This window comes from Drosophila kikkawai, chromosome 2R, assembly GCF_030179895.1.
Source record: "Drosophila kikkawai strain 14028-0561.14 chromosome 2R, DkikHiC1v2, whole genome shotgun sequence".
Classification (NCBI taxonomy): domain Eukaryota; kingdom Metazoa; phylum Arthropoda; class Insecta; order Diptera; family Drosophilidae; genus Drosophila; species Drosophila kikkawai.
This window is the reverse complement of record NC_091729.1, coordinates 18,304,934-18,321,251: the sequence shown is the minus strand read 5'-3', so window position 1 is coordinate 18,321,251 and position 16,318 is coordinate 18,304,934. Positions and strand designations below refer to the sequence as shown.

The following is a 16,318-nucleotide window of genomic DNA, read 5'->3' as shown; positions in this document are numbered from 1 at the left end:
CACTTCCAAAAAGAGCAACACGAATTACATTCAAAAAGGGGCAAAGCCAAAACCCCAAAAAGCAGATATAAATTTTTCACGAGAAAGGAAGCTAATTATCTTGGCAAAGTCGAAGCCTAGATACCCTGGCAGAGTCCCTTGAAGATATATAAAGATACATTTTAATATCTTCAATTTCAGCAATGCAAAAACAGTTCTTCTTAATCAATCTGTTGGATTTCTAATTTCAATTAGGTAACAAAAATAATATAAATTGTTATACTTTCTTTAAACCCGAAATACCCTTTGCCAGGGTATAAAAAAATAAAACAAAGACCCCAAAAGTGATCTGCGGACGGACGTTAGTACTTCGATTGAGAAGAGCGCAGATACAGATGCAAAGATACAGATACAACAGCTCCGCCTGCACGTACAGATACAGATACTTATTCAACTACTCTTCTGGTCGCCGCTGTTGTTGTTGTTATTGTTATTATTTCCTTTTCTCCAATGCGTTTTTTTGTTTTCATTTCAAAGTTGTGAAATGCTTGGGTGTAAATGGATTTCAGAGTGATTGTCGGGAGAAGGCAGAAAATGAAAAGGCCGGAGATCCCGGGAGCGGAGCGGGTTAAATAGATGCTAAACACCAGCAAATGACTTAATAACAATCTCTCTATGACGTGCACATATCTGAATCAATTAGCCAGGTCGTTAAATGCAAGTGAAGTGCAAAAAGTATCTGTGAAATACGCAAGGAGTTCATGTGCATGAAAAGCGCCCTAGATGAATTCAAGCAGATTATTTGAGCACTGAGAACAAATGAAATGGTGAGTTTTATATATTTGTTGAATTTAAAAAATATATATAAACATGTATTTTTTATATGTGGTTTTTATAACTGGAGTTTCCATTTAGTTTGAGCTTTATAGGGAATAAATTTCTCTGACAAAACAAGGTCGCAAGATCAAGAGCGATAACTTAAGTTTAAGCTTAATTATTGCACGTGCCTTTTATTTTGCCTAAACCCAAGCTAATTTATCATTCCAAGCAATCTGAAGACATAGAAAATGGTTTAACTCTTGAGATGGCTAATAAAACAGACTAAATTGAAATGAATTTCTTGTATTTGCGAGTTTTAAACTATAGAATTTGGAGAGTTTACACTAAAAAAGAAACATTTCGATGTTACAATACGATACCAAGACGATTTTTCTTCTTGTATAATTTTGAAACAAACTTTGACTATCAAAAACAATGAAGAACAACCATAAAGTTATGGTTTCAAAACTCCGAAAGCAGCACACATTGTTGGGTAGTTGCACTTCGACTGCAGCTGACTTAAATTTCATTGGTCAGTGGCTAGACCCGAAAACCAAAAACCATAAACCCCAGAACTCCAGGCCCAGGCACTCCGAGGAGCTGCAAAAATAATAATTAAAAATTCAGCAAACGAATCAAATGGCCAGGCGCTCACAAACAGAGAGGCACTCGCATGGCTAACATTTCTCGGTTATCCGTAAGATACTTTTACGCAGCTCTCCCAACCAAAAGCTCATAATGCGCCGCCCAGGGGTAAAACTTTTCCTCGTTGATTATGGCGCCTTTTGTTTACTTGCATCACGGTATTTCACTCACGAATTTCATTTCGACATAGGCCAACGAAAAAGAGAAGAAGGAAAAAAATAGAAGCAGGGAAACAGAAAAATTACGGCCAAAAGATATTAGAATTCTTCTGGAGAATAAAACAAAAAAAAACAACAAAAAGGGAGCACGGCCCAGAACGTGGCACGCAATAATCATAATGGCAATAATACAGCAGAAAGAACATGGCAAAATGTTGTAATGACTCAAAGTGAAAATAAACTGGCAAAAGCTAAAGAATATATAGAGGCGCTAAGGGGGGAGGGGCGGGAGGCTGGAACGCAGTGGGAGGATTGGGCAGGCCTCGCGATGAGCAAAAGCGGCACGGGCAAATGAAAACTAATTGTAGCGTAGCGAATTAGGCAAGACCCAAAGTTGGGGAAAAGGAATTCGGAGAACTACAGCGGCGACGATGGCGATGAAGAGAAAAAAAAAATAACGAGAGAAAAAAGTACATTTCTATGCAAGTCACGGCGTTACCTTCTCCACCAATCCTCCTATCCCAAAAACCAAACACCACCCCGCCTCTCACACACGCACACTTTTGTACACAGAAAAGAAAATTATTTAATTAAACTCTGATAGCAGATTCTGATGCTATGGTTTGATAACACAAACCTAACTTCTTTTTTGATTATATTATATGGCTTAAAGTAGTAACCTTTAGCTCCTTGAAGAAGGAACGAAATATATGTTAAATATATATTACATTTTTAAAATTTAAGTATCATTATACGATAAACATAAGAGTTAGAAGACACCAAAGTAGCAACATGTTATCTGTCTCGCGGGTTTGAGTCCTGACTGTGGCTCTATTTAGACGGTTTCAGTTATCTCACAACGGAGGACACTCCACTGTAGCTTTTTCCCTTTTTTCAATATCATAAAGTAATTTTAATCATATTATTTTCCAACAAGAAACTTAAAATACATCAAATTCTCAGTGTAACTGACGCAAGTTTCTAAAGTGCTGCATTACAAGGGGCTTGTTGTGTTTGGGTTCGGGTTCAGATAGTGGGAACGTGTGCGTGGCATATTGAAAAAGCAAGGCGACGAATAAATATAAAAAAAAAAAAAAAACAATAGGAACTGTCACCATGGAAGGTAATAGCGGACTCGAGAACCGTTAGCAGCCGCTCGTAATTGGCATTTAAAAGTATGTCGCATGTCAGCGAGAAAAGCAACCGATGATCCATTGATTGCTCGGCTGACGGGAAAGTGTAAAAGGTCCCGAAATAAAGCAAAATTGAAAAGTTACCTTAACTAGATACGCAAGTGCGACTATGAATAAATAAATGTGTGTGGGTGTGTGGCATGCAGCTGGCAGGAGTCTCAAGCAGGGTGAGTGTGTGAGTGGGCGTCAAGGTTTTGGGGGTGGTTCTAAACCCAGCACGTTTCGCCTCTGGCCTCCTCAAATATTCAACAAAAGCGGCGGGTAGAAACACACAAAAAATTATGTAATTGAAATGTATGTAGATACAAGAGATTATGGGGATTTTCAATGAATTTTCTGTTATTATCTACTTTTTTTGCAGCTAAATTTTGCATTTCTAGCAGATAGAAAAACAGATAATGCTGTCAGCTTAACAGTTGATTATCTTTAATGGACCAAAAACCAGTGTTTACTTTGACCATTTGAAAAATATTATATTAGAATTTCAGGCTATTTGTGGCAGTAACTGTAACAACTTTAACACTCGATTGCCCAGAGATTTTCTACCTGTCTTCAAGCCACTTAAATCTTCACTAAAACACTTCTTGTCTCAGATCTTTTCACTTCAATTTCGCTTATTGTCTCATGACCAAATAGAAACATTGCTCGATGACCTCGTTCAACTCTTGTTCTATTTTCCCAAAGACAAAAAAAAAAGAAATAAAATAAAATATAAGAACCAAAATCCCCTCGGCTGCATCTTTTTTCCTTCTGTTCAATTTCGTATCTTCCAGATACAGTTGCAGAATCATATTCCCCCCCGAAGACGGCATTGTGTGTGTGTGTATATAGATGTCCACATACGATGGCAAATGACAATGCGCCATATATCAAATTATATATAAACGTGTACTTAAAAAACTACACTTCCGACCTTCGGGAGACCCAGCATGACATCCGGCAAATACACGACAGCACCAGCCCCCCTCGGGTAGCCCCCCTGCCGTACAAACGGCAAGGCAATGTAAGTAAATGACAAAAAGAGAAAAGAACGAGGGATAAAGAAAGCAGCGGTAACAGCAGCAGGGGAACCACCGCGGGGGGAAAATGGAGGGACATAACAGCGCGACATAAATTGAACTTTTTGCACAAAACTTGTAGCAAGAAATGCTTGCTTCGCTGTCTCTACACGATTCATAATTTGTTGTAATTGGAGTTTAAGTCGACAACCTCACCCGCTAATACTCGAAGAAAACCGAGAAAGAACAGTGTGTCCGTGGGTCACGACTATGAGATACCCGTTTTATTATAAGAATCAAATAAGAAATGGAAATTTCAAGATAACTTTTCGAGGGTTAATAGAACCTTATGGATGAAATGTATCTTTTAGTAGAATATATTTATACAAGAAAATATATTTATAAAAATCATCTTACACCGCATTTTGTTATTTAAACTGTATATTTTACAATATCCACAGCTACAAAATGGAAAATAAACTTCACAATCAACAAGCAACTAGCAAATAGAATATCCCTACTTCCAGCAGTATACCCGGTATTAAAACCAACAGATAAACAGGAAAAATAACGAAACACAAACTTGACAATTTATTTTTGGAAACACTTTTGTGCTGTCTTAGATTATGTATTTTTAATGCCATAAAATCGCCTTATTACGCTTGCCCCGCACGCAAAGAAAGAGATTCGAAATAAAATATAATGACAAGGTGTTAATTTGAAACGCCAGCAACACCTCATCATCAATCCCCACGCCCGCACCATCATCTTCGTCATTGTCATCGCAGGTTGATGTCTTGTTTAAGCAGTAATTTTTGATTACTCTATTTGTAAGATTGAGCTGGCAGTTAGCATTCAAGGAAATAACTATACAAATTCATATATTTGCAGTACTTCTTCGGTAATATTTAATTTTAATCCTCTTTTGTTGGTACACAAAAAGATAGATTAAATGTAACTGCAGGTCGTTAATAATTCAACAAGGAAAAATATCATTTAATATGTAAAACTAAGGAAACACAACTATTGTCTCAATAATTCAGCGCATTCTCTGTAAGAAAATCAGTTTTTCAGTCCCAAGAATGTTGTGCTTACGTACTTTGATCTCTTTAAGAATTCATAAACATATTTCGAGTTGTTTTCTAGTGCTGGACAAGACTTTCCTTTCGTATTTGAATTTATGATGGCTTTGACCGAAATATGAGCAAAGAACATTATTATTCACTATGCACACAGCTGTGCTCGTCTCATTTAAAATGCGAATCAGGCGAGGAATTTCGTTTCCTATGACCGAAAATTGGATAAAAGAAACTCGAAAATCAATCGACCATCGATACGCAAGGATCCAGAATCAAAGTCATTGCAACAATTGCTACGTTCCACGATGATAACTTTGATAATGATGATGCACCATGAAGCTCTAACCAAGCCCGATTGAACTCGCACTATTGCCAACAAAGATAAATTGCTCGATTTTGGAGGCTTTCACCAGCATCAGAATCGGAAGCGGAAAGACAAAACGAAAGCCAGATACTCGCCTGGTAAATGCCTTTGGCTTTGGCCCAGACAAGAGAGCTTAGTTAGGCAGGCATCCTCTTCGCCGGCCAATTAGTCGTCAGAACGATGCAGCTATCTCAAAAAATCCTACAGATTTAAAGTGAGTATGCCCGGGCCAAGGACACTCCTCCACCTTAAAGTCAAAGGCAAACAGCAATTTCAATTAGTTCAATTACACAACTGCAACGGGGGGAAACGGACCAAGCTACGAGGGTGTAACCCACCCCGTTCATCAAGGACGACAAACAACCCTTTCCTTTAAGCACACCACCCATCCCATCCCTGGACCTGGTCACATCGATGGTAACTTTTTGCAATTAAAACTTGAAACGCAAAAGACAATAAAAATCAATTATCTTTAATAAAAGGCCAGCGACCCAGCAGCTGCTGGTCAGCTCCAAAAAAATAAAGGTAACTAGATCGCTGAAAAAGCCAAAACCGAAATTGAAGATGTATTCCAACCCCATGTTGTTGTCAGGGTGATGTGATGCATTTAATTAACAACAGTGCAAAACAGGACTCCCCCGGAAAAGGGGTATATGGAAAATGCACTCTGACCGTTGCATCCTATCCATTAGCAGGTTCAAATCTAGGACAGGGTTTGGGTTCCACTTTCGGGGTGGCATTCGTGTTTTGGCCTCGAGACACGCACCACCAAAAAATGGTTTCTGATTTTTTGAATACATCATTGGCAACTGGAGTGGAGTGGAGTGAAGCAGAGTGGTGTGGAGTCGAGTGGAGTGGTGTGCTGTGGAGTGGCTGCCAAGGATGCATCGTCCGTTGGTCAGACTGCAGTCTGTGCGCCTGCCTTCTCTATTTATAACTGTCTGGATGGATAGATGGATGGATGCGAGGATAGGAGGATGTTGTCGGGAGTCTGGCTGGGCGGGGTCTGGATGCAGAATTTATTTGCCATGACCATGTCGGAAACACTGTGTGTGTGTGTGTGGATCTCTCTCTGTTTCTGCAGCATGCGTCACGCTGCCAGACGCATCGGCGGCTGTTGGAAGTCGCGTTTTCGGTGACGATGTCGCAGCATCCAAACGCATTGGCTGCTGACCCTTTTCCCAAAACGGGGAAACGTGAGTCTGGGTGAAAAGTGCAAATGACAGACGACGCGCGAGCATGATGCTGATGCTGATGATTTTATCGGATGCCAGACAGACTTTGGTGGCTTGCATATGGGATTTTCAGACAGGAGATGGAATCACAAAGGGCTATCCTTTCGGCAAATTGAAAATGTCTGCAGGCTACAAAGGTTATATACAAAATAGAAGCTAAAACGGTAAAATCTAAATTTAAAATGTACATTACTAACTGAGAATTACTAATTTAAAGTTTGCCTTCTCAAAATATAGATTATTTTCCAGATACTTTGGCCCTCAGCTACTTTTAAACCACAAATATAAATATCAAAAACATTTCTTGTGATAATTTTGAAACGTTTTAATACAAATTTAATTGAAATATTGTTGCCTTTCGTAAGATTAACTTTAATTAATGCTCAAAGTTCTACAAACAGCTCTGAGCCGCATTGAAATGCTCCACAGATACTTGGAAATATTCTATTGGATTTTCCTTTCGCAACTTTGGGGCTTAACCTGCCATTAGTGGGTCAGAGTTGCAAGAGCGCCAAGAGCTCCTCCATACATCCGTCCCGCCCTCGCCTTCGTGGCTGACACATTGTCTGATCTCTGGCTGCTTTGGCGAAAGGGCAAGAACTAAATCGTTTAACCTGCCACACGACAACGACGACGTCGACGACGAGTGGGCCAAAGTTTCTTTGCCTTTGCTTCGTTCGTGGGATTTAGCGCATCCGCCTACGAGTGCACTTAATCACATGGAAGAGCAACCAACTGGCGGCCTGCTGCTCCTCCGCCTTTTGGGCACGTACGCAGTTCCAGGAGGGATGACGAATGGTGGAGGACTAGGGGATGAGGAGCCCACAGGTACGCTGGCTGCAAGGGCAGTCAAAGCGAGAGCGTAAACGATGCCAAGTGGAAAAGCGACAAACGGAGCAGCTCCAGCACCAGGAGCAGCATCAGTCCGGCGGACTTTTGCGGAAAAGGCAGCTCTTGAAATGACGAGAAGATGCTGCTTCATGTGCTAATTGCGCTGTCAAGTCAAGTGTGTGCAGCAGCAGCAGCACATCAGGACTAGCAGCCACGACAGGACTAGGAGCAACACAGCAGCCCAAGCAGACGGAAGCAACAGCTCAAAGGCCACACACAGACAGATATATATATATCGCTTATATATATACAACATAATGTATATGTATTATAGCCCGATGAGCATCCCATTAGGCGTTGTTTGAGCGCAGGCTAAGAGAAAAATTGTTGCATACTTTGCGCGGCCGCAAGAAGAGCTTGTCGCTCTCCACACTCTCCGGCGCTTTTCTTTCTCATTTCCATTGCACACACAGCCAGCCGCCGGCAAACACACAACAAGAATTTCCTTCGTCGAAATGAAGTAATATTCATGTTGAGAATGCCACCCAAAAACCGAATCAATAAACCATCGAGCGCAGCCCCCCGTTTGTGTTTATCCCCTGGCTCCCTTTTTGGCCATTATTGACTGCTGTGCCCCGGCATAGAATCAACATTTTTATCGCAACGAGCGCTGATAAAGCGCCGGCAAGTCGCCAGCAGACAAACGAGAGTTTCCCAGCCAGCCCAGCCAGCCACCGTCGACGCTACGAAATCGATTTTTCCAACCCTCGCCAAAACACAACAAGAGCAGCAACAATTGCTGCCAACAGTGTTGCTGCTGTTGCTGCTGCTATTTCTGCTGCGGCAGTTGCATTCGCAGTGGCTGCTGCAGGCAACGTGGGTGAGAACACAAGTTTCAGGCCATGGGAAATTATAATGGTTTTCCGGCGGCAAGAGAAAGCTGTAAGCTAATTGCACCAAGTGTGCTTGGCGCGATGTAGAAAGAAACGTAATTCGCAACTCTGCTCTCTGTTTCTTTCGAGATAATTATAATAATATCAGATTTATAGAATACGAGAAAATATACTTCCAACTTCAATCCCTTAGAACGAGGATCCGTTAAAAAAATATTATATCCTTTGTACTTTAACGCTTGACTAAAGTCTGATTTATTTAGAAACTGAAAGTTCTGCTCGGCACACCAAGAAGTCATCTGAATTGGGAAACACTTCACCGAGTGCCAAACCATAAATGAATATGTGAAAAATACATATTTTCCTGGTAAAATATTATGATTTTATGCATTCGAAAAGTGTTTTCTGACATAAACAAAGCTCATAAATGTTTGTTTCAAGTTATGCTTGATATTCTATTTGAATTTTGACAATATTTAATAGTATAAATGAAATGAAATACACTCTGTGATATTTCAGATAAAACTGTACGATATCACGTTAAAGTCTTGCAATCGCGACTCCCCGATAAGCTCCATGCAATTCGGCCAGTTCAACCCCCAATGCGTAAAACTTTATCAGAATCGGAGCAGCAACTACCCACCACCATCCCGGATTTATCAGCAAGGCCAGCCGCCCGAAAGCCCGCGGACACCATCGAAAATGTATACAGGGATCAGGAGGTGGTAAAAGGTGGTGAGAGCTGATTGAATGGGTGCTGTGAGGTGGACGAGTGGCCAAAAACACCCAGTAATACAGGAATCGCATCTGATAAGGGTGGATACAGTGGATCACCCACCTTAAGAGCTTTCTGGGTTGTTGAAAAGGTGGGATCTCCACTTGGAAAAATTAACTGCAGCCACAAAATACAATTTGGTGGGTTTTCTATTTTAAAAATCTAATCTCATTGATGTTGTCTCTAGTTTAATATTTTATGCTCTTAAAACTTCAGGACAAGCTTTTTAGCCCAATTTAAAAATATATTTCTCATTTTTTATCGAGTGTCTCGGGGCTTTTGGAAAATTGTAATTGGGAATTTGTATATTGGCAATAATGGAACACTCACCCTAGCATGCATGTGCACATCGTTCTCGCCGGGCTGCTGGACACCGGTGCGGATCTTTTTATTCTGCGGCCCCTCGGTGACGACTATGGTGGCCCCTCCGCCGCCGCCGCTGGCGCCTCCACCGCCGCTGCCGTTGCTAGCGCCGTTGTAGGGCATTGTGGTCGCCGTTGCGAACTGGAGCGAAATCTCGGGGCTGATTAAAGTTTGTTGGTGTAGAATTTTGGCGGATTTTTGTGGCCTGAGCCCAGTGGTTGCGCGAGAAATATATATATTCAGTTACGTGCGACGAAGGCGCGCGATTTTCGATCTGTTCGATCGTTTTGGGGGGAAAACGCTTGGGGAACGCGCGCGCGATTTATATAGCTCACACTCTGATCTCTTCAGTGAGAGAAATGAGTTGTAAATATTTGTTTTTGTTGGTTGGTGTTGATGTGGGATGTTGTTGGTTGTTGTAGTTGTAGTTGTTTATGGTGGTGTAGCTGTGGCTCTTCTTAATTATTTACTATCTTCAACTTCCTTCTTTAGCTTAGTGTAAAACACTTTCAGCTTTTTATTGCACTTTTGATTTGCGTGATAAAATTTCCGTTTCTTCGCTGGCTGTTCTTGTATGTTGGATTTACCAGCTGCAAGACGAATAAAAATGAGAGAGAAATTTGGGTTTATTAATAATCAAAAACGAATCAAAAGTACAGCAAATATATTTTCGACAGTCATTTCCAATTTCCACGCTTCCCAGGATGCCACTTAGGCACGATTCCCTTCTTGAATGCGCCCATAAAAAAATAATTTAAATGTTTCGAGGCAATCAAGTGGAATTGAATTTATTCAAATTCACACTTGGCGCGATGATAAAAGAGCAGCATTTAAAGGATTCAGATTCACGCAGATGTGAATCTAGAATTTAACGAATGAAAAACCTATAAAATTCATACGATAAGCTAGGTATCTAAAGGTTACAGCAAAAATTGAGAGGGAGTTTAAATTATTCAAATAACCATTTATTTTTTAATAATACAAAAAAATGTCCAGCTACAAAATGAAAATATTATACAGTACGAAACTGCAATTTAGTGGCTTACGATTAGTTAAGGAAAAATTATAAGCAGATAATCGATAAAACCACAATTAAAAATATACTTTGATAATAATAAACTCATTCAAAACACTCCAATTGGATGACCAATATTTATCGGTCTGGACTTTTCTTATCGGAATATAATGGGGTTAATTATGTGGCAGACCGGAGAAACGAAAAATATAGAACAATTATTTTGGAAATACAAGCAAGTGTGGTGGAAAAACATAAAAGAAATCGTGAAATGACAATCATAATTCGTTCTAATTGGAAAGGTAAACCGGAGGCATTAATCAAAGGACGAAGAGAGTGGAAAATGCTCAAACAACCCTCGGAAAGTTGTCAAAAACAGATGGAAAAGCAGCAAAAAAGCGCCGGCAAATAACAAAACCAACGAGGAACGGGAAGAGAAAGCGACAAAGAGAGAACGGAAAGCAGAAGTAATATGGCCGAAATGTCAGAATGACTTGGCACAAGGGCTGGCAGGGGCAAGGAAACGAAGAAGAGGACAAAGAGAAGGAAGGACGAAAAAGGACCGTGTCCGGGAAGCGAGAAAGAAGTGCTGTGAAAATCGCGTAAAAGTAAACTTGAAAAACTTTTTCGGGCCCCGTGTGTTTGCTGTGTGCACAACCCTTATGGAAAATGGAAAATGCCGCACGCACGCACACTGCCGCAGAAGTACACACACACACGGACGGACGGCTGATTTTGTTTTGTTTGTGAGGGTGGATTTTTCATTAATGGAACGGCGGCGAACGAACAACGGTAAACGGTAAAACTGAACGCTGAACTTTGTGACGTGCGGCGCTTTTCATATCTTTTCTATTTTGTTTTCATATCTTGTCCGTTTCGTTTTCATTTCGATTTGGGTTTTTCGCTTACAAAATGGTGGCGCGGCGGCAACAACAACAACAATGAAAAATAATAATTTTGATTGCACACGAAATTTGTTGCAGATTTTCAGTTAGTTTTCTCGAGAAATTTGCTTCGATTTCAGCTTGTTTCACTTCTCTTTTTTCCCCGATTTGCAAATGTTATTTTGCTTTCTTTTTCAGTTTTTACTCTGTTACGATTTTCTGAATTTTGAACGAAAAATCACATTATTGTTCAATTAAAGAAGAGCGTGTAGGCCGATAAGAATAAATACTGTACTGTGTCACTGCACCTGTCAATCGGCCGAAAATCTGACACTTACAACTCCCTGGGAACTCTGCGAACTGTGGTAACTCCGAAAACTACCGATAAATTCGCAAATCACGCACACACACTCCGTATAGTAGCACGCTCTGGGGGTAAAGTGGAAATTGCTGAGCTTTTTGCCGCCTGAGTTTTTCACACGTAGTTTTTCACACGACGCCGTGCTGGCGAATGTCAGTCAAATGCAGGAAAATGGAAAACTTCGACAAAGAGAGAAGAAAAGCGTCGCAGAGCGCAGAGAGAGAGAGAGAGTTAGATATGAAGAGCAAGAGAGGGAGCCACAGAGAGAGAGACCCGTTTTAGGGGTTGCAAGAGAGAGAGACAGAGAGCGCCAGTGCTGCAGAAAAATGCAACACTGTTTTTTTTTTTGCTGCTACTTCTGCTACTTATTTCTTCTGCCACGCGCCTGATTCTCTACGGAAAAGAGAGAGCGAAATCTACTACTTTTTGCGCGGCCCTTTTGTGCTGAATTTTCGTGGGTGGCAAAATCTTCCGGTGTTCTTATTCAACAAATGTTGTTGCTACTTTTCCACACTCAAACCGACACACACACACTGGCACACGAATACAGAGACAGGCAGGGTCTTGCAAAATTCACTTTCACCGTTAGCGCTTTTCTTTTTACCTGTTTGTCGGCTGCGCTTTTCCACTTTGCACTTGTCTCGTTGTTTATTATTTATGCTTTTCGCAGTCTTGGGTTTTTATTTTGTTTGCTGCCGTTTCTGCTGCTTCTTTTCAGTACACAAACAAAACCGACGGCGACGCAAACTGCCAGAGAGGGAGGGAAAGAGAGAGAGGGAGACAACAGATAAACAACAACTCGCTGCGTGCGTGTGCGAGAGCGAGCGAGACAACGAGAATCGATAACCGTAGACAAGCGCGTAAAGAAGAGGCAGAAATCAACAACAACAACGACGCCGCGGAAGTATTTAATTAAGCAAAGTATTTAATTTAAACTTATGTACGTGTATGCAGAATGCACGTCGTACACTTGTACACACCGACAGCACACGCGAATCTCGATTCTGCCTTTTGTTGTTGTCGCTTTTCTTTCTGCTGCTGCTTCTTCCTCTGTTTTCGGTTCTCGATTTTCTGTGTTTTCTGCTGCTTTTCCAACATTAAATTTCCAACCGAACGCCACAAAGTTTGAATTCGTACTCGCTCTCTCGCACTCTCTTCCTCGGTCGCTAACCGCTCCGCTGCCGGCGTCGTTGCTGGCGTTGGCGTCAACGTTGCTGCCGCCAGCTTGCCACCCATTGGTATGAGCGGTGCAGCAAGAGTTCTTGTAATTGTGTACGTGTTTTTTACAGCCGCGCAGCTCACACAGATACTCCACACGCACACACGCACCCACACCGGCAAGCGGTAACTGTGTTGTTGGTTTTGGTTTTGTTTTCGTTCTCGCTCTTTCTCCCTCTCTCACGATGCACTATGGGCACACGATCACTTTTTCTGACCAAAACCCATTTTTTAAAAGCCGTTCTAAAAATGTTTATTCACCGGAATGTATTCAAATAACATTTAATTTCAATATTACCAACAGGCAAGCTCAACTTCGAGCGCTTTTAACTTTGATCAGTGGCACCATGTAAATGAATATGTTGGTGCAAACGACATATTTGGCAATGTTGTATTATTCGGCATTACTAATTAATATTAAGAAAGCATCGAAACCAACCCAAAAATAATACTTATTTTTATTAAGTTATAAATTAATGCCACAAAAATTGTTTGTTTGTCCCATATTGCATTGCCAGAGAGGGAGAAAGAGCGAGAACGAAAACTAAAACCAACAACAAGAACACAATTACCTCTCTGGCAGTCTCTCCCTCTGCCACATGTACTCTCTCTCACATGTCGTTGTAACAGAAAGTGGGTGGCAGGCGGGGGGTGGCAGGTCGTTTCTGCCTGTTTTGTTGTTGGCAAATTCAAACAGTGGGCCAGAAAGGCTAATTTTACAATACAATAATACCCCCTTGTAAGGTATTATATCTTAAGGCTGCATCAAAATGAACGAAACTATAAGTATATATATATTATTGATCAACATCAATAGACGAGTCGATCTATCCATGCCCATGTCTGATGTTTCCATTTGTGGAAAACAGAATTAAATTAAATTAAATAATGTACATCTGTATAAATAAAATATCTGCTCTTTATAATACATTTTGTGTGTTTATGTAAATTATTCTTGTTTTGATTCTATATATTTACATACTATATTTCAAACTTCTTGTAATTCTAACAAACACTCGCTTAAGAGAGCTTTGCTTTTAAGAGAGCTGCACACAGCTCTCTTTATCTTAATATTAAGTACTCTCAACTGCGTACACCTTACAAAATTGTCGAAGATGTTTTGTTGACTGACGATGTAAAGTATACAGCTTTTGGATTGAATCTCCAACGGAAAATTGTTATAATAATTTTATTACCTTTTAAATAAAAAAAAAAAAAAAAATAGAATACTAATAATGTATTTATGAGAAAACCAAGGTATATTTCTTGACAATCTTGATAATTCCTGATAATATACTAATATAAATTTTTTCTTAAAATGGCCCTAAAAATGTTTTTTTACAGTATATTTGGCAAAGGCAAATCTTCTAAGATTTGAAATAAATCTGAACAAAAATCTGGAAAAAGAACTTTCTCAAATCTAGGTCAATTTTTTTTTGAATGTGAAATTTTTATGATAAATCGACCAGCAAAACAAGTGCAGTTTGCCTATATATTAAATAGGAAAATAAATAAGGCCCAATATTCAGCATATGGAACCACCGCAAAAAGCTAAAACCTGCAACAAGTTGCAATTCTAGGTGCTCTTTCGAAAAGAAAAGCATCATGCACACCGATGTTCGGATTAATCCATACGTTATACTATATATTTTATAGCACAACATTGCGGCCAAGGTCCCCCCTAGGTCTGGGCTTAAGCTACGGTGGGTACCCACTATGCGAGCCACCTACCCCCTGAGAAAACTCCTTCACACACATAGACTAAATAGTTCATGTTGTTTACCATTCTGTTGCTGCTTTGGCTGCTGCACTTTGGCATTAAGCGAACATGCCGTGCGTCCTGGACAGTCAAAGTCATGTGTATACGACTCAAGAGGGCGTGGGTAAGTGGTTAAGGAGAAATTTGTAGAACCACGTTTGGTTGTCCAACTTTACTTGTGGCTTCTGACAAACGTGCGTAACAAGCTAAGTACTGCCATACAGTTTTGGAAAAGTAATTTAAAAGAGTTTCGAAATATGATTTTCCAGACCCGAATTCCTAATCTTAATTTTCAATTCTTGATTTTAAAAACCCGATATTAAAAGATTACCTTAAATTCAAATTAAAAATCCAACCAGAATTGCGATTTCCAAACTCCTATAAATTCCCAAATAATGCCGATCTTTAAATCCCAATTTTTAAGTACAAGTTAACGCTAAAACCCGTAAATTCAACATGTAAGATATAATTTACGCGTTGCACAAGCCCAAAAATATGCAATATTTTTGCAGACAAAATTAATGTTCACAGACGAGAGAACCATAATTATTATGCATAACCACAAAAACAATATTGTTAAAGCGGAACTGTTACAAATCAACCCAAACTACTTAAAGGTTCTTAACTAAATTTACTTCACACTGGAAACATGAAGTGGCTGCATCTTTATATTCTTCTCGGAATTTTCGTTTTTGGAATACAAACACAATTCATTTGTCCTAATGGATATATAAGAATCCGTTACATTTGTATAGAGAAAAAAGGGTTTAATAGGATTTGTCCTTCTAACTACAAAAGAAGAGGTAACCATTGTGTTAAAAATCCAGGTACTAATTTTGTTTGTCCCCCTGGATACAATAAAATCGGTGACCTTTGTGGAGTAAAAATCAACATCACGAATTCAGTTAACGGAGGTTACCTGTGAAATAAAATGTGAAATAAATATTTATGCTTTAAGACTTTTTGCAGTTTTAATTCGCCCAATACACTTTCGACCACTTTTCAGCTCAGAGACAGGGAAAATCTGCTTAAGACGCCACTAAGTAAGTGGCCCCGTTCTGGCTGCCAACTTTCACTCGACTTTCGCCGGCGCCACCGCACGCGCTCCTTCACTTTTAAAGCTCCCTTAATGCCCACGCACGCAATGTGTCCCCTGGCAGGATGCAGTCCGGGATCCCGGGAGTGCCAGAGCTCCCCAGTTGCCAGCTCCCAGCACCTCCTCTTGGCTCCCAGCTCTCGGGTAACCGATAAGCCGGCGCTATCAGCGCCTTACATCCGCGCGTGTCTTGGCGATGGGATTCCCCTTTCTGCCATCCCACTTCTGGTTCCTGCATCCCGCTTCCTGCATCCGCTTCCGCTGCATCTGCCGGAGCTTGCTATCCTGTTTTTAGCCAGATTTACAACCCTGCAAACAAACTCCTTGAATTCCACTGCTGCACAGAGAGTAATTATGCATAAAACAGGGATAATTATTTTCAAAAGATTTGTCAAAATTTAAAAACTTTGAATTTCAATTTATTTTAGAGAGTTAGTAATTCTTAAAAGATGAAAACATCTTTAAAAATTTAGTAAAACTTAAGTACTTACATACGTGGCTTCTATTAGCTCTTTCTCTTGTGTAAAGTTTTCAAAAACTATAGAAATCATAGATATTTTTCTCTCTGTGCCAAAGCTATAGCTTGTGTGTTTATCTGCGGCCCCACCGGAAAGTGAAACGCTTATGAAAGCGTCCGGCTGCCACAGCCACCC

General features: G+C 40.3%; 1 protein-coding gene across 18 annotated transcripts in view; it reads right to left on the bottom strand.

The window, feature by feature from the left end:
- sm (heterogeneous nuclear ribonucleoprotein L) overlaps positions 1-12,722 on the bottom strand; it is a 114,593-nt gene extending 101,871 nt beyond the window's left edge. For 7 of the 18 annotated variants that reach the window (XM_070284670.1, XM_070284675.1, XM_070284673.1 and 4 more), the window contains exons 1-2: positions 12,573-12,714; positions 9,300-9,922 (exon numbers count right to left, since the gene is read on the bottom strand). In XM_070284670.1, coding sequence (XP_070140771.1) covers positions 9,300-9,455 — 156 coding nt within the window. In that variant the 5' untranslated portion in view covers positions 9,456-9,922; positions 12,573-12,714. Of the gene's footprint in view, positions 1-9,299; positions 9,923-11,256; positions 11,492-12,196; positions 12,351-12,572 lie in introns of those variants that run through there. The other 11 variants (XM_070284677.1, XM_070284678.1, XM_070284681.1 and 8 more) reach the window with 5 other exon arrangements.
- Between the last annotated feature and the right edge of the window lie 3,596 nt (positions 12,723-16,318).